Source organism: Gavia stellata, chromosome 2 (genome assembly GCF_030936135.1).
Source record: "Gavia stellata isolate bGavSte3 chromosome 2, bGavSte3.hap2, whole genome shotgun sequence".
NCBI lineage: Eukaryota > Metazoa > Chordata > Aves > Gaviiformes > Gaviidae > Gavia > Gavia stellata.
Window position 1 is genome coordinate 3,967,773 of NC_082595.1, and position 27,842 is coordinate 3,995,614.

The 27,842-nt window shown below is 40.2% G+C and overlaps 1 protein-coding gene across 1 annotated transcript in view; it reads left to right on the plus strand.

Moving 5' to 3' along the window:
- ALK (ALK receptor tyrosine kinase) overlaps nucleotides 1–27,842 on the plus strand; it is a 319,863-nt gene that overhangs the window by 203,162 nt on the left and 88,859 nt on the right. The window contains exon 8 of the mRNA XM_059828041.1: nucleotides 11,713–11,840. Coding sequence (XP_059684024.1) covers nucleotides 11,713–11,840 — 128 coding nt within the window. The remainder of the gene's footprint in view (nucleotides 1–11,712; nucleotides 11,841–27,842) is intronic.

The following is a 27,842-nucleotide window of genomic DNA, read 5'->3' on the forward strand; positions in this document are numbered from 1 at the left end:
GCAATATTAACCCAAGGAAATGAGCTTCTTGGTTTAGGTACCTTTTTATTTGACTGTGAGGAGCCAGTAAATTATACTAGAATATCGTGTGGAGTCTGTTTTTCTATGCATGTTCCTTGTCAAGGCTTTTCTTATTTATGCTCAAAGGACGTGTGTATGCCAAATGCTGCGACTAACAGGCAAATGTATGCCAAGCTAAATAAACCATCCCTGCGCTCCAAGTTCTGGGGAGTTGAGATCCCAAACAGTGGCTTAAACTTGTATTTCCAGGCAGTGGCAGATGTGGTCGGCTACTCTTGGCTTCCCTTCTGGATGTTCAGCATGGCCTGTTAACGCTACTCTTTCTCAGAAATACCCAATACTAAATGAGGGGGACCAGATCAGTGGGACAGAAACAGGCTCAACATGCCTGGCAAAAGTTAGTCTTGACCGTGGGCAGCATTTCTTCTATTTGGACCTGCACAGCTGATGCTATAGATATATATGATGAGATATATATATATGTGGTAAGATAGTGAGGACATTGTTATCAACAACGATAGCATTGCTGTGACTGCTGCTATGTTGAAAGCTGTGCACACCTTGCTTTCACGGCGTTTCTCTCTCTAAAGTTGACGTTTCAGTTGTAAGTAGTATGGTCTGATGTGCCATTGGCTCTGATGAGTAGACGCTGGCCTAACAAGTAGGAGCTGGCCTCCAAAGTTCCATTTCTTTGAGTACAGTGATGGGTTGATTCTTTCAGTCACTGTCCTTTTTTTTTTTTTTAACATCTTTCTCCAAAGTTGAGTCTTACAATTCAAAGGCCCCCTTCCCCAAGAGGGTAACTCTTATAATACCCACTACGTAAGCGACAATGGACACAACCTTTCTGCATTCCAAGCCTCATCTTTCCCCATTCAAATCCTTCCTAATGAGTCATTTCTTTCAAAAGTCTGTTTGAAGGAAGCAAATTAAATTGGAAGAGGAAGTTGTTCATCAGGAAATACATCTTAGGTCTTCACCCCTGCAGTTTCATTCGTGCTATTCCTCACGTCGCTTATGTATAGACATCTTCTGTATTGTACAATTTTATGGGAGACATTTCACTTCATTTATTTTGCACCACGTTTCATTTTTATTTACTTATCTATTTTGCACCGCATATGTCACGCTTTATGCCCAATGCAATCATATGCCTACCTCTGTATTGCAGCCAAACGCTGTGAATAGCTGAAGTTACGGGAAAGGTGGCATTTGCTCAGGATTATCTGCCAGCCTTTTTGATTTCTGGGAATCTCTGAAATCTAGTCAGGCTACTTTTTTCTAACCAGACAGCTTTTTATGGGGTTTGACCTGATGAATGGGTTTTAGGAGCCCCTTACAGGAGGTTAGGGACTGTCTTGCAGTGGGCAGCAATGCCTGGAGTAGATGTTCTGTAAATCCTTCTGGACCTTATGATCCAAACAGTCCTTCAGCTAGTCCTTAATCTTTCTTTGGATATATTGATACCTTATTTTGAAGTCTAGGTTATTAAAGCTGCTAGATAATTGCCACATACCCCTAAAGCTGCTAGATAATTGCCACATACCCCTAGAGTTAAGCATAGCTGTTGTCTTAAGTAAAACCTTCCCTCTCATCCATTCTTTCAGCCTTTGAACCTAAAATCTATCATGGTTTTTATTCCACCATATAGATGGTGAGCAGACACAATGTTCGTACTTCCCTTTAGCTGTGTCGTGAAAAGCCATTGCTGAGTGCTGAGGTAAAGATCCTGGTTTAATTAGTCTCCCAGACATGGCTATTGAGAACTCAGTTATTTCAGAATACATTGCCACTACTCTTCTCTTTGAAAAGACATCCTGTCTTTCTGAAGCCTTGACTGTACTTGACTGTAATTAAGATTAGGTTATTTTTTACCTTCAATATTTAAATAAAAAAATGAAAACTACTCTTTGTCACACCTAAGCAGTGCTGTACATTGGGTTGAAAGGATGGAATTTCCTTCTGATCCTCAAAGACAATGAATTTACTCCCCAAAGCATGAAATTTAATTACCCTCATCAGAAGCAGCATGATACAGCGGATTAGGACATAGGACTAAGAATCAGAATTTTTTATCTCCAATCCTAATTCTGCCATCTAGATATTGACTAAATGAGTCATATAACCTTCCTGTGCTTCCTTTTCACCCACCTGAAAAATGAGGTGTTTGATTTTTTTGCTAAGATGTTGTGAGGTCTGTATAAGCATCTAAAGATGTAATGGTTTGTATGAATGCTAAGTGTTGCTAGGATTGCCTTGGGCTTACGTGCTGCCAGCAGTTATTGCAATTTGGTTTCATACAGTGAAATCTCATTTTTTGGCAGTGTTAGTTTCATTAAAGGAAGTGTAATCAAGCTCATATGCAAATAGGGAGAGGACTACAAGAGGAGGTGATACTAAAGAGCCCTTGTGCATCAGAAAAGTATGCTGAGCTGTTGTTCTTTTCACATCAGTTTTGATACGATTACTAATTGTAGCATCCCACGAGTGCCTCCAACCATGCACTTCTCAAAAGGTGGAAGAAAGTTCCACCTTGCATGGTTTAACTGGGGAACAGAAAGGAAAGTTCAGTGCCGGATGAACATATTCCTCCAGGCAAGTTGTTTAGCTGTACCGTATTTGCAATTGCAGTAGTCTCTTACTGGAGTGACGAGTCATGTCATGTCAGTGGGGAGCTCCCACGGAAGACTCAGAACTGTTTATTGGATGTGATGAAGTGGCTAATTAAAATAACTTGTTCTGTCGTTTAAAAAAACAACCACGCTTTCTCGTGTCTCAGCCCCAATTGGCCAACAGAGCTTCTGAGTACACGAGTTTCTTAGCATGCCTGTAGCATAAAGTTTACATTTCAGAACAGTCAGTAACAAAAATTGTCCTGTAAGTATCTGGGTTACTCTTTCCACAGACATTTTCGAAAGGAATACTGAACTAATATTAGCCCTGCCATTTAGTGGGTTGTGTTCCAGTGCAAAGGTGCCAGATTACTCTGTTGGAAAGAAGTTTTCCCTCTACCATACAGCGTAATTTCATTGTCCATCTTTGAAACCCACTGTAGTTCCTGTGCTATTTCTTCCAGGGCCTCTGTCTGTATGAAATTCCATTAAAAGATTCTCATTTGTAACCTCAAGAATTAGATGTAATTGTGAGGCTGCAGTTCTTCAGTTACTTACCTGATTGAATTCTTTACAGCACTCGGATGTAAGTCTTCAAATTTTTAGAGCAGGGAATTTACTTTAACCAGGTTAGTAAAGCAAAACCTTTGTTACAAGGATTTTTCTAAGAGATGCTCGGGAAAGAGATATAAAAATTTAATATTTCTAACTCTATGGAAGTTAACAGGAAAATTTTTCTGTAGGTTTTGTCTTCTGCCATTTTAATAAATTTTCCCATGTAGAGTAGTTGTGGTCTTGTAGCATGCTCTAAATACAGGAGGAGATCCTATTACCAATGAAACTCTAGTGGCTTAATTGCAAACTTTCATAGTTATCCAAAAATAACTATAACGTAAAAATACCCTTTATGGGCTACTTGTGTCTCGCTGAAACCTAAACCAGTTTCTGCCATATTGTGGTATCTCCCCGGTTGTCCAATTCTCGGTAGAGTAGCTGTGCAAAAGAGCCCGGCATCGCAATCCTAAAAGGAGGGTAGAGTTAGGTTCCTTCCCAGCACACGTGAGGTGATATCATTGCAGTCTGGAGCCCAAATCTTGCTGGTCTCCTGTTCTAGGCAAGGTAATTGCGCACTGTCTGACTCATGGGTCAAACCTAGCAGAATTACAGAGTGTTTTCTTGAGGTGGGGGTGCTGTTATTAGTTTTATCCTAAAAGCATTAAAAGAGTAAAAGGCAAGAAAATCATTACAATTATTTAATCTTCCTTGTGGCAAAACTTTTGTGAAGCCATCTTCTAAAGGCAGTTTGAGGGAAGGGTGGGGAAGCATTGTTGGAACCAGTCACAGGGATGTTAAAGGTCTGAGCCAATGACACTAATAGAGGTCTTAACTGTATTTAACCTATCACCAACAGTTATGTCTTGCTTATGCAAAAGGCCATAGAAAAGGGTAGAAAGGCAACTGGCATTAAGTCAAATAGAAGAAAATGTATACCATCTTTCTTTCTCCTATTAAGTAGAATGATCTGTGAGCAGAAGAGTTTGCGTTGCAAACTTTCTGCATTGCGCTTCAAGAATTATCTCCTTTAATGCTAAATAATCTCTTGCATTAATATACAGCAACTTTATTTGTTGCCATTTTAGAAAGTGGATCCTTTTCGAGACTATATCATCATGCATCAAATTCAGGCCCTGATGTCTTTTAAATAATTTTAAGATCAGTAAACTGAAATTAATTTAAAGTTGATAATTGAAAGTAATTACAAGGCAGTGTATTGTATTGTTTGAACTAACGAGAAAAGAGTTTACACAGCCTCCTATGGGTCATTTCATTTTTTTCTCCTTCTGTCTCTTAGAATTGTATTGGCATCTTCTTGAAAGCATTTTTTAATTTTCCGTTTGCTGCAGCCTGAAAAGGTCTAGTCTGGTTCTTCCTTTGTGCAGTGCCCATTAAGGGCTGAAGCAAAAGAAAGTCTGGAGCAGTATGGAGGCAAGATTAAAACCTGTTATAAACTCCTGTATAATTATGCAATGGCATGCAGGATGGAGAAAGTTACGTTCTTTCACCAATTCATCTAGTAAAGGGGAAAAATTCTCTTTTGGACTCCTACTGATAGTTTTTAATTCTGCCCTTAACAAGGTTTCATTCTAAAAAACCAGCTTCTTATTTTTTCACTACCTTTATCATGCTGCAGATGGATTTTGATGTGAAATACTCTGATGCAGCTCCTATTATTGCTATTTAATTTTGTAATTCCCAAAAGTTCGCTGAACCTTTTACCAAAGAGATAAAACTAAGTCCTTGCCGAGATACATTGCATTTTCCTCCCAGGCATACCATGATAAGTGCTGGTAACAATAGGAGTGTTTTAGATGGGAGAGAGCCTGGACCTGGAGAAATAAAATCACACTGTAACTCAACTTAGGTATGAGAAGTCTGTTAAACGAATTCCACAGTTTTTCTTCTGTGGCGAGTGGAGATGAGGGAGCAAAACACAGCTTGAATTCAGAGCGCTTTTTTCTGAAGGGGAGGGGATAGTTTGAAGCGCTTGTCTTCCCTCAGCCTCCTATTAATAGCTGCTGGGAGTATACAAGCTGAATCGGGAGCCAGGAGGGGCCATGCAGCTCTTCATTTCCCACACCCCGCAGCTCAGGTGCATTGAGCCCTCATTTACTATGTATAAGGCACTAGGATTTAGGAGTTGGTTGGTTTTTGCACATTGTTTCCATGTTCTTCTCGTATGTTGAAGACTTTTGCTTTCAGATTGGCTTCTAAATGTGAGAAAGCAGGGGCTTTATCGGAGCCAGGCTGGGATAGTGTTCTGGGCGAAACTTTATTTAAGCCTAGGGACCAGTACAAACCAACAGTACGCTGTCCTGAAGACATAGGTGGTAACACAGGCGTCAGGCTGGCTGGCGGCAGGGAAATTAATTCCACCTTCCAGATGTAGATGGATGTCTGGAGAATGGCCACAAAGATGGTTGCTGTGTATGGGATGTCAAGACTGAAGTCCCAATGCTTGCTGGAATCAAGCATCAAGAAGCACCTCTTTAGCAGAATGAAAGAGCACCCCACGAGTACGTGTGTGTTAATTGGATTCAAAATCATTTATCTGTGAAGACAGACAAATGCAGGACGCAAGTATTCTGGCTTGCGATTTGACTTGAAAGTTCTAGCACATCTTTTTTTTAATTCCCTGCCTCCAAAAGAGCGACCGGACTTACACTTGCAATTAATCAGTACTGGCATCACCCAGAGGAGCATGCAAAATGGCATCTAATGCATTAGTGTATTGATTAGAATTAATCAGGAATGTGTTCCTTCTGAAGCTACATGCTGCATGAACAACCAAAGAGTGTCTAAATTATAAATATCTCTCAGAAGTTAAGTGTCCATGAAAACTGGTTTATGGCTTCTGAAACTGGGTAACTACGTGTGAAATAGAAGCAGGGGAGCAAAACCTGCTACCTGGCAAACTGAGTCACGGATGGGAGGTTTAAGAAAGGTTAGGTTACAGAGAAGTACTTTGGCTTGTTCAGGATCTATTTGCACACCAAACCCTTGGAGGGCTGTGCGGAGCCCGAGGTTGTTTCTAGTACACCTTCACTTAAGGAATGTGAATGAGTATACAGAAGGTCATTTGAAAATTCAGCCCTTGTGCTATGATCAGGTTCCGTCAGCAGCGTTTTCTGCTTTGGGGAAGAGTGATGCAGCCTCGTAAGAGAAACTCTGGGCGTTGCCCAGGCTTTCTTTAAGCAACAAATTCTCTGTTGATAATATATCCAGGTCTGAACCATTCTAAAGTCTGAAAATATTTGGATCTAGGATTTTGAGCTACTCTGTCACTGAAGACTAAGGTGTTAGTTTGTGTCTAAATCTATTTATATTGCAGATTCTAGATGTCTGAACGCCTTTCTTACTGTAACTTCAGTGAAGGTGCTGTTGGGTGGGTCTGGCCTGCTATATCAAGACACTGAGCAATACAATATAGTGTGTTGCTTTACAGCATAAAGCATTAAATTAAGATGTTAAACTGTGGTCTCTTTTATTGCTTGGGGCAGTATCTAGAGAGATCATCATGGTTATTATGGCCAATGTCGTGGTAAAAATAGGTTTTGATGTTGAAGGCTGCGTGGAGATGATAGCTGTGTGCACAGTAACTGATGCCTTTGTCCTTGCAGTTGTCAGCTTACCACTCTGATTCATCACTCTGTAGAGTGCTTGGAGGTTACGCGGAGGATATCAGGAGCAATCTGTTACCTGCTGTAATTTGCTTTTGGGAGCTGAGTTTCACAGAATCACAGAATGGTTGAGGTTGGAAGGGACCTCTGACATTGACTAGTCCAACTCGATGCAGGGTCAGCTAGAGCAGGTTACCCAGAGCCATATCCAGTCAGGGTTTGAATATCTCCACGGATGGAGACTCTATAAGATTTCTGGGCAACTTGTTCCAGTGTTCAGTCACCCCTAGAATAAGCAAGGGGGTTTTTGCGTTTAAATGGAGTTTCTTGTATTTCAATCCAAGCACATTGCCTGTTGTCCTTTCATTGGATACCATTGTCTGGTTCTGTCGTCCTTCCATTCTCCCACAAGATAAAAACATTGATAAGATCATCCCTGAGCCTTCTCTTCTCCAGCTTAAGCAATCCCAGTTATCTCAGCCTCTCCTTGTATGTCAGGTGCTCTAGTCCCTTAATCATCTCTGTGGCTGTTTGCTGGGCTCACTTCAGTTAAGTCCATGTCTGTCTTGTGCTGGGAAGTCCAGCATTAGACCCAGCACTCCAGATGCATCTCTCCAGCGCTGAATAGAGAGGAAGGATCACCCCTTCAACCTGCTGTTCCCAGTGCAGCTCAGGAAGCTATTGGCCTTCCTTGTCATTGAGTGCTGGTTCGTGTTCACCGTTTTGTCCATCAGGACCCTCAAGTCTTTTTCTGCAGAGCCACTTTCTGGCCTGTGCTGTGCATGGGGTTGTTCCTCCCCAGGGTCAGGACTTGGGACTTCCCTTTGTTGAACTTCATGAGGTTCCTGTTGGCCCATATTTCCAGCCTCTTGAGGCCCCTCTCAGTGGCAGCCCAACTATCCTGTGTACCAGCCACTCCTCCCAGTTTGGTTGGAAACTTGCTGATGGTGCAGCCTGTCCAGTTATCCAGGTCATTAATGAAGATGGAAAACATTATTGGCCCCGCTGTTGGCTCAGAGGTATACCACTAGTGACTGGCCTCCAGCTGGACTTTGCACCACTGATGATAACCCTCTAAGCCTGGCAGCTCAGCCAATTTTCAGTCCACCTCACTGTCCACTTACATAGTCTGTACTTCCATCAGTTTGTCAGTGAGGATGGGATGGGAGGCAGCATTGAAAACCTTGCTAAAGTCAAGATAAGCAACATCCACTGCTCCCTTCATCCACCAAGCCGATCATCTCAGCATAGAAATCTATCAGGTTGATTAAGCATGATTTCACTACAAAGAGGTTCCACACACGGTATTTTCCCATCTATCTCAAAAGATGACTGAAGTAGCCTTTCTGTGACCTTGCTAAAATGCTTTCTAAAATTAGATTTGTAACGTATAGGCCACTAATAGAAATATAATAAAGCTACTACTAATTAACATCTAATGCATAACAGTTATGCTGAAGTGGATCTTGCTGCTGCCAGGCAGCCTGTAGTACAGGATCTGCAAATGAGTGTTGGTCTGTTAAATACAGGGTGTTGTACGGAAAGGTCTGGCGATCAGAGTCCCTATTCTGCCACGGAATGACGGCAAAATCGACTTCCATCCAAATTTGCCCCTGGGACTCTCTACTGAGCCGGTAGCTATTTTTAGTGTCCCTGATAAATCCACCAGTTAGTGTCATCTTTAGCTCATTTATTTTTGTGTGTCTGAAGAGAGAGGCTGGTACTGGGGATTTCTTTTCATGTGAATCTTTGAATCTCAGACAACCTATTGTAGGAATTTTTACCACAATGTATGAATATATTTTGTAATGAATCTGGACTTGAGTGAGTCTGCCTTTTCCCTTCTTGCATTGCGGTGATATAAAATACCTGCTTGGCAACAGCTCTGGGAGTTAATAAAGTTTCTGTGGTAAACTATGAGAGGCCTGAGAATTTCAAACTAAAGTTATTGCACCAGTAACTCAGAAAAGCAATTCCTAAAACTCCTGGCACATTTATCCAGAGGGTTAGCAGTAGCACAGAAATGGAAATCATTGTTGAGAGCCACTGCGTACTTGGAATTAAAATCCATCCGTCTTCTGAAGCTGAGGAGAACGATTTTCATGACATACAGATGCTTCTGTATTTCATAACAAAAATTAAATCTGGGGTGTTTTTTTACTCTGTTTGTAGGGAAATTCATATCCTTTAATCCCTATAATATACCTAACTTGAGATGACATCAAAAGAAGTAATGCACACAGAAGTTAGGCATTTAAAATACTCTCAATGCTTTATTTTATTTAAATTCAGTAAAGGCATTATCTATTTGAGGGACAAGGACGGAAAAGGAACGAGGATGCCAACATCCCTTTCTCAAGTGGGAACCTTGAGCACAGGAGTTGGAAGACGGGATGTGGAAATGAAGATAACTGTAAACAAAAAATGAAACTTAGCAGTCTTTTAGTTTTACTCTTCTTGCTGGAAAAGGAGGGAGGAAGAAACCTAGTAAATCATTAAAAAGCAGTGTTTGCTTTTCTGAGTTGCAAGTTGAACTGCGTTAGCTGTTGGCAGGGTCTTTATGCAGCTCTTGCTTAGGACTTTTCTTTAGGTCCTTAACATACCTGCCTGTTGGCAGCTTCCTTGCCTGCTGGGAATTTTATCCAGCTCAGCAGAGCGTAATGACACCGTTGTGTCCCTGATGAGATAAACAGTATGTTTGCCTCTGGAGCCAAGAAAAGTCTCCTAGCTGGTAGCAGTATAGGATCTGTCATTTGGGATTAACCCACACTTGTAGCAGGCACAAGTGATGGTTGGTTAGTGCAAATGTCATACACATATGTTGTTATATTTCCTTTCACAAGTGTATCTTAACTTGACAACATCCAAATTTTGGCATACTTCTGGAGAAGGGGGTTATGGATGCCAGATAAATGTTGTAGCTTCTTCTGTTCAGAAGATATGTTCCAGTGGGTTCCCTCCCTCAAGAAAAATGGGTTCTTGTGCAGAGCCCACATACAAGCACGAACCCATACCCCGAGGGGTGATGGGGATACTTGATGAGGAGATGTTTTTCTAAGACCAATGAAAAAAGGTTTGCCTCTGACCCATTATGTCAACTAGAAATAGTTACAGTCTTCCTCAAAAATGCTTAGTATTGGCATTTGAATGCAACTTAAGGAAACACAATAATTTTTTGTTCTCATCTTTTAAAAATTGCAGCTGGAGCTGTAAAGAGCATTTCCTAATAGACTTTATTGGACCCCTGTTTTCTTGTTTGGCTCCAGTTGACCAGTTACAGCTAAAAAGAAATGGTTTTTCCTTGGTGCTGCATTTTTTCCCATAACAGAAATGTGAAAAAGCGGATTAGTAGTGACTGAGTGGCTTTACAGACTCTCTCGTCCCTGAAAGGGGATTGTGGTGAGGTGGGTCTTGGTCTCTTCTCCCATGTAACTAGCAACAGAATGAGAGGAAATGGCCTCACGTTGCGCCAGGGGAGGTTTAGGCTGGATATTAGGAAAAAATTTCTTTACTGAGAGAGTGGTGAAGCATTGGAACAGGCTGCCCAGGGAGGTGGTGGAGTCACCATCCCTGGAGGTGTTCAAAAACCGTGTAGACGTGGCACTGCGGGACATGGTTTAGTGGACATGGTGGTGTTGGGTTGATGGTTGGACTTGATGATCTTATAGGTCTTTTCCAACCTTAATGATTCTGTGATCATGTTTATGATTAGTAAGTAGGCACTGAATAATTGAGGTGAAATGGGTGACAGGCTCTGTATCGCTGCCGAAGTAGTTACATGCCTCGTGGGAAGCAACCCTTCACAAATGATGTCAACGAGTGGTTTTACTGGCAGCCTGTGCCCAAGGATGAAAGGTGAAATGGGCCAGAGCACGTTATCATACAAATATTTTATTCCTTAAGCTTTTCGTTACAGATCAGAATTCCAGTATATTGGGGAAAAGACACATACTTACATTTTTACTGTCTACCTTTAGACATGTCTTGCTGGACACAGAACATTTGAAAGTTAAATCAGAGGTGATGTGTAAGAGCTGAGGGTCTAGGAGTAGTTCTTGTGCTGGCTGGCAAGGCGTTTCAGGCGGAGCAGCAGACCCAGCCGACCGGCGGGGAGAAGGTGGACATTAGAGACAGCCAGGCCTTGATGTCTTCTAGCGTCTCAGAGAGTAAATTAAGCTCATACAGACTTTTTGATCTCATTTACTCTTGGCAACAAGTAGACTAAGTTGAAACACTCTTGGATTGTGGATGTTAGTCTCCAGGGCTGCTAATCCAGTTCCTTGGTTCATTGATTTACTTGGTGGGGCTGTTTGTTTGTTTGTGAGGTGCGGGAGAAGAAGTGTGAAGAGGGGAAATGGCATGTTTTAGTTGTAGTGCTTCATGCACGTGTAGACGTTCCAGCCAGCCACCTTAGAAGCAAAGTGTGTAACCTCAACCAGTGACGCAGTGCTGGGAAAGACAGCTATTGTGCAAGCCCTGGAGAGCGGCTTATTGCCGAGTGACTAAGAGACTTTGCCGGTGAGAAGCAGGAGGAGTGATATTTAGAGAGGGTGTGCACATGCGCTACAGATTTCACAGCTTGCTTTGCAAAGAAACTTAGGCTTCTTTTAAACAGCAGACAAACATCTGTGAGAAATCCAGCAGCGCAGAAGTGTGACAGAAGAGAGCAATAAGCTACTATTTAGCTGGGTTTTCCACATCTTAGCTGGGTGGAAATCTTGGTGCTTAGAAGCTTGCTGTTCCAAAATCCATGGGAGGGAAAGGCCCTGACCATGGGGTAGGAGGCACAGTATGACTAGCCACCTCCGGAGCTGCTGCTTTGGGTGATTTGGTCCTTGTAAAGTAGCCTTCCTTACCGCTCTTCTCCTTTGTTCTTTCCTCTCGCTGTATGATGAGACCAGATGGGTGTTGCTTCAAAGGAGAGTTGGACATCTAGAGAAACCCTTTCGGATCTCACTGGAGTATGTTGCTAATGGGAACAAGAGCGTAGCGGCTGTGGATTCCTTTGCGATGAAGAACTGCAGTACAGGTAACGTAGAGTATTTTGTTGCTTTATAGTCTTTTGATGCCTTTTTGGGGAGGAGCATGATTTCTGGCTGTTACAGAACCTTCACAGAATGAAAGCTTCTTGTCCAATCAATCGTTTAAATAAAAAAAAAAATACGGTCCCTTTCAGGGAAGAATTTTTTTAATATTGCCTTAGAAGTTTTTAACTTCTTGAAGGAAAAAAGATTATTTTTTTCCCCCTTTGAAAAGAATTTCTAGGAGAATTTCATTTTGGGAGAACCAAAGCAGTATTCATCCTGGCTTGCCAGATGCCTATCCTGACAACGTCACTTTCTGCAGCAGAGAGTAAAACAGATGAGTGGGTCCTAGACAGATAGCTTGCAAGTCATCTTTTTGATGGTAACAAATCCTGGTAACAGATTTCAGGGTTGTTTTTTTTAAACAACTGTGGAAAACTTGATTCTAATGAAGTACGCCTTTCTTTGGCAATGTTCCAAAGCAGTTATTGCTGAGTAACCCCTAATAGCTCAATGTAGTGCATGGAATTTTAATAATGGGCAACCTTAATGGGGGTTACGTTTTTAAATACAAGCTCCGTTATCAATTCAAGTATGTAAATTTAGTGCTTCATGCCAGAAGCAGCTGCATTTTAGTTCTGCCAGCTTTATGGAGCTTGTGAATCATACTGAAATCTTTAGGTGGCGTGTCAGTGAAAAATATTATTACTTATAGCACTTAACACATTACCTTTTGTCCATTTTATTTATTTGGAGTACTGCTGAGTTGAGCTGCACGCCCTTCTTTTCAACCTGTCTAGGACAGGGAAATCTGCTGGAGAATATACGTTATTTTGGTTATTTACATTGCTCTCCACAAAGGCCAGTTGTATTAAGGGGTTTATTGTGCTGTCCGTACATAAAGGTGATCTCTGAGCTCCAACAAGGAACAGCCTGACATTGTGCTGAACGCGCAAGGCACATTCAGACAGAATGCACCTGGTCTGCTGCTGATGTACGGAATGCATCTTGCTATCTCTCTAAGGCTGAAAAGAAAGTATTGCAACTCCCCGAACCAAAAAAGTGAACGAGGCAGAAGTCATTCAAATCCACAGTGCTTTGGGAATGCATTGCAACAATTTTTCTGACAGACTACAGGAGATACTCAGCTCCCATGAAGGTACATGGATTCTTCTCTTGGGAGTGCTTGACGGAGAGCGGTAGGTGAAAGACAGTCAGCTGAGTGACAGGATAATGTAGGTGGAGTGAGCTCATACCTGCACTGGGCACCATTCTGCAGATGACAGATGTCAGTTGCTGAGGCTGTTAAGATACGTTGTGAGCAAAAGAAGGAACAAATCTCCCATTTTTGTCTACAGATTTGCAGCAATTGGCTGCTCTCCCTGCTTTGCTTACAGGACGTGGTCTATGAGTAATACCACCAGGGAAGAAACCCAATTGTTTTTTTCGTAGTCGGTTGAAACCGCTAAGCCTTCTGCGCACAGCTGAAGGTGTGGTACTGTGTCCTTTTACTAGAAAAGAAGGTGGTGATGAGCAGCCGAGGGTGGCACCTTAGGCTTGGAGGAAATAGGGAAAGCAATAAGAAAAGATTAATCTAAATCTAATTTTTCTGCAGCTGTTAGAAGCCTTCGGGCAGCATAGCTACTTGGATACCTTAATGTCACTGAAGCACTTAAAACATGGGTGAATTTGGGAAAGAAACATCTGAGAAACAGTAACAAGCCTTCAGACTAATTTTTCTAAGCCTCTTAAAGACCACATACACAATTTAAAAATAAATAAAGGCACATAGTCAATCCTAGGAAATTAGGCTACTATTTCCATAGGTGGATACAGGTTTGGATCTCAATTAGATGCCAACAGGGGCTTGAAGAAGGTAGAAGTTTGAGGTTGGGACTTGCTTTTAAGCATTGTGAATTCCATTTTTTGAGTTCTTTAATCATGGAAAAGATGGGGTTTTTATTGCATTTGAACTGAAAAACTAACAGCCTATTTGGGATTGAATGGGAAATTAAAATTAAAAAAAAAAATCAGATGCTGATAAAATTCTGAATTTTTTTTAATTCTAAATTTAAAAATTCTAGATTCGTATCCCATCTGACCAAAAATTGCTGAGTGGAAACATAACTCTATCATTGCAATGTTTTAATTGTACTCCACATTTTCCTTTCTTCATTCAACAGTGCAGCAGGTAAGAAAATCAAAGTGATGTGTCACTTGAATATCTTCACATTTCCCAGTTCCCATCATATAGTCGGTCTTGATTGGATTAGCTTGAGAGAAAAAAGGAAAGCCCTTGCAGACTGAGGGGCTTCATTTGGTTTTGGTTTTTTGTTTTGGTGTTGAGTTTTGTTGGGTTTTTTGTTTTTAAATGCTCAGGTTTGGCCAAAACTGTATTTGGTGAATCTCTTATCATTGCTGTAGTTTGTCACCACTGTTCTTCTCATGCACTCCATCCTCTGGCTTTAATTCTTTAAGGGCTTTTTAGCACTTGACATGTGCTAAGTGTTGGGTTTTTTTACAGAAAGTTTTCCTGAACCATAGGATTAAATTCCGATCAGAAAGCCTCTGCAGTCAATAGAAAGGCTGCTTGGAGTTCTGTAGGTTTTGGATCAGGACAGTTAACAGGTAGCATTGCCCATCATCATACAGCCAATTGACTTTCAGTTACTATCTTAAATGTGGAGCAGATTGCATTTGTCAGTGTGTGAAACGTAAACTTGATTGTCTCATTTTCTTTCTTACAACTTACTATTTAAATAAGAGCAGTATCCAAAGCAAAAAAATAAATTACAAATTGCAGAGAAGTCATATATTAATTTAATAATGTCAGTTACAAATTTGCTCCTTCTACAGGTAAAATAATTGGTACAGTGGCATTTTATAGTTGATAGTAATTTCTAGTAATAAAAATAGAGTTCATTTCCTAAGTAATGTATTGACTTATTAATGATATTTAATGGGTTTCTTACTGGTTTTTTATTGCAGTTGTAAATTAATTAATTTGCTAACTTATTTCCAAAAGTCTTAATTAAAGTACTTACTGTTAAGCACAAGTAAATGACAAGACATTGTTTTACTTAGCAATGTTTGATTTACCAATTCTAAGTAACTTTTAAAGTAAGGGGCGTGGAGATCAAATGCTTCTAAAACATGTTAAAGGTTTAATGATGCTCCGAGGCTGTTAAAAGCAGTTATTTCAGACACTCAGCCTGTCCAAGAGGAAGCACTTAGCTTTAAAGTTTTCAAGCTCAGTAAGCAACATAAAAAACGTCTTTATTTTGGAGAGGGGAGAGACTGTGTTATTGGTTAGGTTAATGCTTCTGTCCACTCAGCAATAGCTTTTTTCAGTAGATACTGAAAGTACATAGACATACACTCATTACCTTCAGAGCTGGTAAGTAGTTAGTTCTGTAATGATCTCATGGTTATAATACATATGCAAATTTCTCAAAGTTGAAGTTAAGGTTGTACCAAAAGCACATCCTTGATCCACAGCAGAGGACGTCTCAAGAAAGGAAAAATTTTGAAGACCTAAAGGTGATTTTGCTGGAAAAAGAGATAGTGAGGGAAGAGTAAGAATCTGGACTTGCAACATGTATGAAGAAATATGAGCAACTGCCAGATAGAATTTTTCATGATTCCGTTTGATAAATAGTCTGGCTACAGATTTATGAATCAACTGCAGGAAATCAATAAGGGCTTTCTCCAAACAGGATTACTTATGTATCTGAATCATTACTAAAATGATGGGTTTGTGTATTCAGACAAAACCTGAATATGTATCATTTCAGTTTTCCCATGTATGCTCGCTTTCTGCAGTTTGTCTTATAAATTAATTTGCTGACAGGATGTTGTGGTTAACTGAACTTAATGAAATACCAGTGAGCGCCTTTTCAAAATGAGTTCTTGATGCTTCCTACTGGAAAATTGCCTGGAAAAGTTAACCTCTTCCAAAAAGAAAACTGAAATAGTATCAGCGTATCCAATAGGGTCGTAGAACAGCTCAGGTTGGAAGGGACCTCAAAAGACCATCTGGTCCAATATTTTGTGGGAAAGGGAGCCTAGGTGAGATTATCTAGCACCCTGACGAGCTGCATCTTGAAAACCTCCAGTGATGGGGACTCCACCACGTCCCTGGGGAGGTTGTTCCAGTGATTGTTTGTTCTCACTGTAAAAAATTTAAACATGGGTTTCTCATTGAAGTCCTACATGACACCCTTACAGCTAATTTAGATGTTAATAATTATTTCATTAAAAATTTTGTATAACTTCTAAGTAAGTTTCACATGAGTAAAATTGCAAGATGTTTACAGAAGATTTATGAAGCAACTAACTTAATTGTGTCAATATTTTTTTATTAATTATTTGCTTATTTGTAATTATGGGACAGTGGAGAGAAGACACATAACTTCAGTGGAACCAACCATCTCATCTTATACGGTCTGGAGATCCACCACTGCCCAGAAATTCAGGGGAACGGGTGAACAGAACAATGAGCACAGTCGGTATTATGCCATTGTTATAAAACTGAAAAATAAACATGATTTCAAAAAAAAAAAAAAAGGTAGCCTTAAATTTCAGAAATAGTTGTCTCTATTTGAGGTTTAGGACCAACAGTTACCATGATACTTACTTGGTCTATCCAGGTCATTTTTGTGTGAAGGAAGCTGGAGAATTTCCTTTGGCATTAATGCCATGGTTAAGAAGCTTACCAAGCCAGAGGATAGATCCAGATTTAATTGAAGCCAATGGGAATTATTCACTATGTTTGGATTAAGTTCTGAGTATCCTTTGTTAAAAAAAAAAATAAAATAAAATTCGGCAGATTGGCTGCATTTTCCTTGGAGTGGCCTGTGCTATTTATACAGTTCCACTGAGCTGCTTTTCCTGTGGATCTAATTTCACTAAGTAGGCATCTGGAAAAGCCTTACTATTTTAAGAATATTTGCTTCCAAATGCTTTGGCAACCACCTTCCTCCCTATTCACCTCTGCTCCCCCATGAGGTATGACTGATTATTCTGACTTCAGGTTGTGTGCCAAAAACCATCTCTAACCTGCTAGTGTTTTAATCCTGGAGGGATCTTGTGTTGGAGGAAAAATTGCTTTACAGAAGAGTGTGGTGGCTGTAGTGAAGTTAAATCATTTTAAGGGAATTCCAAAGTGAAAACTATTTCACTTGTGGTTTGTGCCCATTTAAGTAAAATAAATTTAATGCACTTGTTATGGGGCTTATCTTTGTTTTCATTTTTCATTTTCATCTATTTTAAATTAAGTTATAGTAACGCTAGGAGTAAAAAATTAAGCAAATTTAGTCGTAATATTGCTTCTAGAAAAGGCACAGTAACTCAATTAGTGGTAGAGTAGCTTCTTACAGTAATGAATTAGTGATTATGCATTTCTGTTGCTGACTGGGAACACCTACTTTTTGTGGAGCCAAATTTGGACAGTGATGGTTATGTTAAATAATTTAATCTATTTAGCGCATTAGTGTAGTCACCAAAGGGGAGGGGGAGATGAACCTGAGTATCCAGAGCATTTGGTTTTCATAGGTCTGTCATGCCAGTATGTTGGTGAATGGGACTTAGTGTTTGGTTTTCTTTCATAATCGACTGATGATGTATTTGGGTTTTTAAGATATGAGGAGGGGAGGTATAAAGAAATGTTTGAGATGGTGTAATAATGCTCGTAAAACTGGTCTTTAAAATCGATGCATTCATACGGAAGGTGGAAAGGCTGGAATCTGCCATAGCAGGACCGAATGTGGGTGTTTCTTAGACAAAGCTGCTGTCTTACCAGAGTGGGCAGGTTCATCTGCTCTAATTCAAAAAAGGTTAGGTGATTTGGGTTAAGAAACAGAATTGAGAAGCCTCAGCCTTTAAAATCCAAACCTTTAATAATCAAAAGAGAAGGGCCTGCTCATAAGAGGTACTGGAAACCACTTGAGAGGCACTGCAAACCCCTCAGTTCCCCTGCAAATGTTGGCAGTTGTGGGTCTTAAGTACTTTTTAACACCTTGAAGAATTGGCCAATACATTATCTTTTTAATGCTGTATATGATTTTTATCCTGACCTTCTCCCTTAATTAAGGCTTATTTCAACAGGGGAGCCATTGATTCAGTGAAAGAAAATGAACTCTGTAATCTGCTTTCCTCAAATTGAACTTATTTTTATTACTATTAATTGCTGCCACTTAGTTCTTGTGAGGTTTTAACTGCTTGGATTTATTGAAACAATCATAGGATTCACTATTATCACTTGAGAAATGGGGAGGACAATGATGATTTACGGATGACCCAATGATTTTAAACCAGTATTACTCCAGATTCAAAGATTTATGCAAGCTGATTCCACTGTGTAAGTAGATGACAGTCTCTCCCTTTCTCTCTCCAAAATAAACCCCTGTATTGTCAAAAGACTGCTGGCCTGTAAGAGAGGGCATGCAAGACCTTGATTTTGCTAAAACAGAGTCGGGGTAGTTTTGTTCTGAGTTTCATTTTATATAGACCCATGAAGTTCCCTGTTAGCTGTAGGAAAGGTTTTTGATTTAAACACGACTGACGTTTGAAGATGTTAAGACCTGGCTAAGCGACTTGATTCATCTTTGTGAAGAATTACAGTGGTCTTTGAGAAGAGGTGAGGGACAGTGGGGAAGCTTGGAAAGTCAGAACAGAAGAGGGAGATGATCAAGCAAAAAGGAGAGGAGTCTGCATGAGCAAAAGAATAAACAAGGGAGGGAGTGATGAGGAAAGGAGAGATGGTGATAAACTGGTAACACTGAAAACAAATGACAGGATATGAGGCAGGGATAATTGGTCTAGATAGTGGAAGTGATTAAAGGGTTTGACCAGTTAGAAAATGATTGGAATAAACATTTACAATCCAATTAATTAACTAGAGCAATCAAACTTAATCAGATAGCCACTCAATCAACCAGAATGAACTAAGTAGACGTATAATCCGTTGAACCAGCAAAGAAACCAAGTGAGACTGAGGGAAATTCAGTGAATTGTGAAAATTGAATGAAATGCAAAAGGATTAATCAATTAACATTTAAAATTATCAAATGCAAAGATAAATGTGTGGATGTTCAGGTGGAAGCTATGACTGTTTTCTGGCATGACTCAAAAGAACCCGAAGGGCATTGGTGAGCAAAATCATTTTTGGAAGATGAAGAACAAGAAGGATGAGAAGATGGGACAAGAAGGAAAGACGATTTTCTGTGTGCACTTCCAGGTTGTAACGTCAGCAGCAAGAACCTTATTTTTTTAAAGGCCTGCATAGGTATTACATACAGCAACACTCTGTTAGTGGTGCAACACATACAAGACTGAGAAGAGGTATAATTCCTCCTCTTTCTTTACCACGGTGAAGACTTCTTTAGATTTTGGCTCAAGGCACTTCTATACCTCCGGGCTCATCTTCTGAAGTGTTCAAGTTCAGCTTGTTTTCTCTGTCCGAGAGGTCTCATTGCAAATCTGCCCCAGTCTTGCTATAAGATCCCGTCCCGTTCTTCCCTTTTCTTGTCCAAAACCTTCCTCTTTCTGCTTCAAAGAGCCCTGCTTGCTTTGTCCCGCCATTCTGTTTCTGCATGATCTGCTGCAGCCAGCTTTCTTAGCAAACCAATTGCTGCGCCAAACAACAGACATTGTTTAATAATTCTGCTCTGTATCTAGTGTGGGAGAGGTGTGCAACGTTGGTGCCAGCAGTGATGGATACATTGAAGTAGACACTCTGCAACAGAACAACTAAAACCAAAAAGCCCTGACCTTGTAATTCCAAATCAAATCCATAATACATAAATAGAAATGCCAACTGACTAAACCCAATGCATCGATTTTTTCCCTGAAAAATTTAAGAACCTGTAACGGGGAACCGAAGTTTTCTGAAAAAGAGTGCGTGCCCTTTCCACAAATGAGACTCCTTTATGCTGTATTTAGAAACTCACAACCCGTAGCTGCACATCCGAATCTCGGTCAGGATCATTAAACCTGTATATTGTGATTCTTCTGCTTTGAAGTCATGAAAAACGTGGGGAAGGAGAGGAACTTCAAAAGCTGCCAAGTGACTTAGGAGCACAAATGAATGGGAACTGTGCTCCTTAGTTCCTCGGGAGTTTTCAAAAATCCCATCATTACTGAATTGCACTGAGGCATGCCTGCCATCTGTGAGGATGAGAAAGGACGGACTGTGCACTGTGCTTCCATGAAGGCAGTTTTACGGAGTACCTCCATAAATGAGGCATACAGGGCTTTTATGAATCGAGCCTTTGAAAGCCCTGCTAGTAAGGCATATTGATCCAGAAGTCACACACGGATGGCAAAATCTTAAATTACCAGTCAGGTTTTATTACATGAAAGGAATTTTAAGAATACTTTTTCCCCCCCTTCTTTAAATGATTGCCAGCTGAAATGCTGAAGTTTTGTACAATGGGGAGGTTGCAAGCACTTAAATGAGTCAACTGGATTCTGGGTCCAATTCGAGATTGAAGTGCATTGTTCAGGGAGCATGACTGATGGAGTATCGGCAAATTTGTAAGCAAAATAAGAGGTTTGGAAATGTTTTTCAGATCTACAAGGAAATATGATTTAGTCAAGTCTTACAGAGAGATTTATGATGTTCAAAAAATAATATCAATGGTGGATTTTTAATTTGATATGAATAGAGATGAACAAAGCGACTACTTTGATACCTCAAAACTTTGAGGGTTGAGAGGCAATCTCTCTGGTTCTGTGAGATGATCGGTTGCAGCATACTGAGATCTAAGCTGTTTTGGTTGATTTGTGTGAGCCACAATCTAGTGTAAATGATTTTGCGGAGACTACAGCAGTGAATATTCCATGCACTTAAGCCTAAATTATGAACTGGATTTTTAAGATGTCATTTAGAGCTGTAAGCAACAACTGCATAAATCCAGCATAATGTTATACAGTACAAAAAAGATAAATATTAAAAGGATGAAATTTCAATATTTCTGTAATACTATCACTGCTGGTATTGATTTATAGAAAGTCACTGGGGACTCTTTAAGCACCTCATGGAATAACAGTGAATGTACGTGTGTTTATGAACATTAACGAAACCATAACAAAAAGAAAGCAATCACTCTAAGATCAGAAACGCAAAGTGTAAAGTTTTGGCAACAGTATTACTCGTCAGGCACTTTTATTGTAGACATCAGTAACAAAACAGTGGTAAAGTGACTCACCGGTCTACAAAAATTGCCAAGTGACTTAGACAGCAAAATAATGGAAGTATTTACTGCATGCGAGCTGTTTCCCACAGTAAAGGAAGTGAAGTGAGTAACTATGAAGTTACTTGGGTGGAGCTTCTGCTAGTGAACGTTGTAAAGCACGTTGCGCATCATCCCATTAATTGTTGGAGCTTCGACTACTTGCATCAGCTGAAGATCTGTCCCTATATGTTTATCAAAGCTTTTGAAAAAGGAGGAGCCTAACAAGAGGTTTGATCGCTGATTTGGACTTCAGTTTCTTTGTCATTGCTGGGCTCTTCACAGCCAGCAGAAGAGTTTGGCTTGGAAAACAGAAGAGTTAGGTTTAAGTTATAGCTGTTCTTTCATTGTAGGTAAAGGAGGCTGGAGCTGACACTTAGTGTTTGCAGTGGTACATATTACTATAAAGTTACATTGATTTTTTAAAAAATTGGATTGCAAAATACATCTTGTATAAAGTATATTTTCTAAAAATATAACTTACAACTGATTAAGACAAATAAGAAATGCAACATAACCTTTTCTATCATATGTTGGAAAAAAGTTCTACTGTAAGACATGTTTGAGCTGCTCATCTTTGCACAAAGTGCTTTGCGGTGGTCTTCCATGCTTACGGTGTTTGTCTTCTGTTTTCTTCTAATTTCGTCTTTGGAGCACCTCCAGCTTCCTCTGCTCCCAAGTGAAATCAGGCAATTTCTCTCATTTGGACAAGCCTATTCCTTCTTTTTCTTTGGTCATAAAACATGCCTGCCTATCTAATCTCATCACAAAACCTTTAGGGCAATTATTACTCCATTACAAGTTTATATTGTAGCAAGTAGTCTTCATCTTAACTGTTGATTTGTAGTATGTGGGCTAATTTGTGACTTCATGTAGCTCCCCTTAAATTATAATAAATGTGCTTCTACTTGCTTCTTCTATTACTAGCAGTACCAGACATCAGCAGTGTCTGTAATGCATTACAGTTGTCTTTCTCAAGTATAATAGCAGTCAGAGCATTCTCTGGTTCATATTAATTTTTGACTTTTCAAGTAGACAGTGCATTCCTTTCCTGGACAATTAGGGTAACTGCCAAAATGAAACCGAAGTGTCATGACCAGCCAGGATGCGACCAAATGGCAGTCAGTCGTGCAAAATTACTCTTCCTACATTTCAAGCCCTCAGTGATACTGTTCTGTAAATACTACACAGGAGTTTATTACTGTTTCCATTTATTTGTATTGCTATACCATCTCAGAGCAGTACTCACAGATGAGTTTGGTCTGTGCTGTGCACTGAGTACAAGCAAAGGACTAAGAAATTAGATTGAGAATTCCTTAGCACAAATAGAAAGGCAAGCGGCGCCAGATGAACAAAGATGACCAAAGCTCTTTGGCCGGGCCACAGTAAGTGAGCATTAGATTAGCTGACACCCAGGATGGAATTAATTGGGAGGAAATGGAAACAATTTTAAATAGCCCTTTCATCCATCTTAGAAACGAGAGAGAAGTAGTGAGTGAACAGAATCAGGCCATTTGTGGCAGCAACAATAACCAGCAGTTTACTGGTGCATCTCTAACAAGTTTAAGTTGAGGGATTTGACTGATGAAACAGGAAAGAGTAGACTTGCTGTCAGCTTTGAGTTTTTAGTTAATGCTAGGCATTGCCTAAGCTGCGACCGTGTTGGTATAATAGAGCGCCGTCTCTGGGGGCTCCTCTGTAGAAAATTGCACTCATTCCGAAAGTTACTCAGGCAGAGAGCTTGGTCATGGCAGAGTTTCACTGTTTGCCTAAGGAATCTTGCTGTACTTGTGTGGGTTTTACCAAGTGCCAAGTGTTCATAAAGAGCGCGTAGGAAAGGCATTAGATGAAATGAAGACTGTTTATTTTCCAGTTTACAAGGCCACGCAATGGACTTGTCCCTTTCTCCTTATTTCTTTGTCTTAGTAATGTACAGGAGACCTCTTTTTTAACACATCTACATTCTGCTGATGCTGGCTGCTTTTCTTTAGCATTTGAACAAAGGCCAGAAAATATTTTCAGTGGATAGAAGACAAAAACTCCAACTTGCAAAGCTAATTTCCAAGCAGTTCAGCACAATTCTCAGTCTAGACCTCAACTAACCGTCAGGGAATAAAATCTGTATAATAAACCAGTCATCTAATTCACGACATCATGAGATTCAATCTCCCTAGGCAAGATTTAGTTCAGACGTTCAGATGCTTTGTTGTATGAAGTTAGACAAGGTGGTATTCATCTTTTGTGACTTCAGCTATCTGAAAGTTAGGCATCATGTCAAAGCTAGTCTCTAGGGTCCCTCTGTAGTCAACTGAGAGAAAAAGAGGCACTTCAGAGAGCAATTCATTCCACCTTTAACATCATAGCATCATCCAAGTGTCAGAAAGGGGACAATGCTTTGCTTGAAGAATTGTAGCCTGGAATTTCTAACAGAACTATCCTTTTAAAGCCGGTGCTTTAATATCCGTGATCTATAAAGTCTGCCCGCTGATTCCTCACTTTCGAATGAATAGTGTCAGGCAAGGAACCTTTAACAAAAGGATTCTCTATTGAACGTCCTCAACGCTCACTGGTTAGCATGCTAGATAAATCATTTTATAGTAATTATTTTGCAGGAGTTTATTCAGACTCTGTTAGGATAAACCCTGAAAAAAATTAAATGGCTGTTGAGTGCAAGATTAATAGTGCTCTCCAGGAATACTTTACAATACCAGCATTACCAATAGAAGCTTCATCCGTGCAGCTTTGACAGGATGGTTCCAGTCAGACCTAGAAGCCTCTCTGCACTGAAACCACCAGCTGTTCTGGGAAACCTGTGTAAGTTATAAACCAGAAATCAGCCCTGGGCTTTTACCCTCTGTAGATATTTTGTGAATGGGTCTAGAAAAGAAGGTATATTTCTGAAAAAGATCCACAGTCCTTTCACACAGAAGAACATTCAGATACAGAAGTGGTTTGTCAAAAGTAAAGTGGTTGTTGGTAGAAGCAGAGCTACAGCCAAGAGCCTTCTAATGGAGCCCTGTAGGTCATACTGCTTCTCTGCATCGTCACAAAATCACTTCTATGTAAAAGCTTTGATTTTTTTGTTTGTTGACCACATTCCTTTATGGGAGACCTCAATGAAAGCTTTTTGAAAAAGCTACTTAAGTTAAGTTCCATTTGGATATTGGATCCCATGCTGCTTTCCAAAGAGTGGTAATGGAAGATGCACATTATTTTGTCAGTTACTTCCTTACCACTAGGTGCAATTCCCTCTCTTGCATTATCTTGTTTATTTTTATTACCCTTGTGAATGACTCTGTCACTTCTGTTTAAGCAGAAGCGGTAACTCAATCCCTTAATAAAGCCTTAAACAATATTGCTTCTAAATGAGGTTAAGATCTATATTATATGCAGCATTTGCCTTGAACCTTAATTCATCTTACTTCTGCAAGGATATCTTGTTACATTCAGGAGTTAGTAATTTCAAATCCAGTTCCTGGACATCATTGAGTTCTAGCCTGAATTTCAACTGACAGGACTTCTTAGGCATAATATACCATTAAGAGTCATGTCAGGGAGTTTTTATTCCATTATGTTAGTGTAATCAATGTTTCTTCTTCATCAGGAAAATTTAAAACAAAATGTTTTTTTCTGAACAGAAAATTGTACCAAGGGGGTTTTTTTTTGTTTATATGTTCATTGTGTTTTAATCATTTTAAATACTAGTCTGCAAAAAAGCTGCTTTGATTTCCTGTATGTAAACACACCCTTTTATCTCCATTTTTTATTTAAAGAAAGGTCCCTCTTGTGCAGTTCTAAATTGAGACAGAATTTCCTCTGAACTTGAGCATACTTGCAGTTGTGTTTTTCCATTCTCCTTGGTTTAGAAGCTGAGTTGAGCTGAATATCTCAGATCAAGACCACGCTCTGTTTACAAGTTTTCCCAAAGCTGCAAAGGTAATGGGAGTTAGTGGTCTGATGTTCCACAGTATGCCCTCTTTAAAAAGGGAAAGGGAAATACTCTCTCTTCCATAAATTGCTTTGCATGGAATAGTAAGAATATTATCACGTATCAGAATTATCTCACGTATTAGAATGACACTTTTTAAAAGGGACTAAAGCACAGCCGCTGAGTTGCTCCTCTACCTCGTAGCACCACTGTATTGTGCCTTTGCTCCTCTAGTCTTTAAGCAGGTCACAAGAGGCTGTAAGATGTTTTAATGCAGCCCAGAGAGCAGCTGCCATTTGAAAATGAGACAGGTTAATATAAAATCCTTGAGTAGGTAAGAACTGTTCTTCTGGTCTCACCTGTCTGACTTTGCCTGAAATAAATTAGGGAGTACTTGGCACATGCTGCTTCATCAGCGGATCAGGAGGGAAAGCAGTCCCGAACAGATGGAGGCAATAACCTCTCCTGCCAATGCAGCTGGGGGAGGATGTCTGCCTGCAACCAAAGGGACTTACCTGTACCACAGCTACAAATAACTTCAGGATCTCGTTACAGTCCAGTTTAACTCATTAGTGTGGACAACCGTGAGCTGCCCCGTTGTCGTTAAGGCTAGAGCCTTGCGCTGCCTGGGATTTGTGGAGGGGAGCGCCTTCACCTTGTGAGTTTGTGACCGTATAGGTGAAAGTACTGGGGGGTCTGTTGACTCATGGAGAGCAACGTCTGTAGAAAAGCGTGAGAGGGACTCTGCCGTGTTTGCAGTCATTGGGCCAAATACTTTTAAGAGATCTCAGGGCCCTTCTGTGGCATTTCTTGCTGCGGTTTCTTCAAGCAGCAGATCTGTATTGTATTGAGTATCAGCAGAACTCAGAGATGGGCGTTTCTTGAAAGCACCTTTTTGGAGAAATAAATCACATTTCTAAAGCATCTCTCCACCTTCAAATGGGTGTCCACTAAAAAGAAGCTTGGGTCCAGACTTGGTGCTGGTAGGTTTCTGTTGCTATTTTCCACTACAATGAAAAGCAATTTCCACTTGAATTTTGGAAATCTGAGCTGTTACAATAGTATCAAGTACTCCAGTGACAAAGTCTGGCAGTAATTTTGCTCAGAAATTGAAAGTCTGTTCATAATCTCATCCTAAAACTGAAATAGATACTCAGTGCTTCACCTAAGAAAATGTAATAACTTAGCATCAAAAAGTGTTTGACACCACGTATACATTGCTGAGTGAAGTTAGTGATTTATAACATTGCATGTGAGATGTTAGTATCTAATTTACTGCATTAATCAGTGAATGCCAAATCAGTTTGCAGATTGCATGGAGATCAGTTTAATCTGTCACCTTAATTGTCAGTGAAATTTTTAATGTTGAGTTTACATTAACTGTTTTCCATCCTGCTTCCCACTGAGAAAGCAATAGCAGCGCAATACCCCCACAGTGCTCCTGGGAAACTGTGCAGGCTTCATGGTTGGTTTTCACTACTCTCCAAATCTGAGATTCCCTCAGTTAAATCTGTGTTTTGCTAATACTGGCACGGTTTAATACATGCCAAATGGAGAGAACGTTGTCAGTCCTGTCAGTGCTAACACGGTAGAAAGTTGTCTCTGGTGCACTGTCCGAGCGAGTAGGTTTCAGGGGACGGGAGCAAGGTGAAATGACCCGGGGCTTCCTCAGGCAGGTGCTGCATTAACATGTGGTCGTGACTTAAGTAATCCGTGTTGCACTTAGCATTTAGGGATACACTCAGTGTAGCCTTTCACTTAGGAGCCTCCATGTGTTACACAAGGGTAAGCAGCATCTCCATTTTTCTTCTAGCTTTGTTAAAAATGCAACTCAGTGGGACAAAGCTATTCAAAATTCTAGTCAAACTTAGTAAGTAAGTATTTTGACAAACAAAAAAGTTACGGGAAGAAACTAAATTTTAACACCTTTTGCCTGAACTTCAGGTTTTTTTATTTGAAACCGTGTTAAAAGGCATAAAGGAAGGATGAAATATCTGAAATGAAACAAATTTTGAACAATAACAAGTTTCCTGGAGCTAACCAATTTTTTATTTCAGGTCAAATAAAATCTTTTGGAGTAATGCTGAGCAAACATTTTTCTTCTGCAGGGGACATTTTCATTTTAGATAGCTCTTAAAAATGAGATTATTTTTTTTTCTGTGTAAACACAAATATGCTATTCACATAGTGCTAGATCTAAACAATAACAAGGCCACGTATCCCCCCACAAAGTGTTATTTCTTTCTGTCATGGGCAGCGAGTTGGAAGCTTGAAGAAGTGAAGAGACTTACCAAGGTCATAGCATAAGAGCCAATTTGGAAATCCTGACCGTCAGATTCCTTATTTGATAGGCAGCATTTCTGAAAGTAGTTTGCTAGCAATTCAAGGCTCCTGCACACACAAATGGAGTGCTGGTTTGAAGTACCTCAAAAACCGATGCTAGGCTGCTGTGTTTGGGCTGTTTTGTGCTCAGTCCGTGGTTGTTCAATTCCTTCTTCCTTTTGTTGGGTATTGGGAAAAGGATGCCAGGCTTTTTATTTCCGAGAATACCCTGGATGAGCTGGTAACTTAGTCATGGTCTACCTGGAAGAGGCCTAGTGACTGCTGTGAGATACCTTCCACTTCTACTTTTTGCTAGCAGAGATGAACAAAGTTGTCCAGAGACCTTCCCAGCAGGATCGTCACTGGGCTGAACAGGAGAGGGAGGTAGAATGGACGTAGGATGGATGAGTTCTCGCAGTGCGGAGAAAACTTGAACTACTACTGTCTGTGCTGAAACTGCTTCGTACACAGGGGGACGATAATTTGGATTTGCCACCCTATCTTTGCCAGCTCTTAGTTTGCTT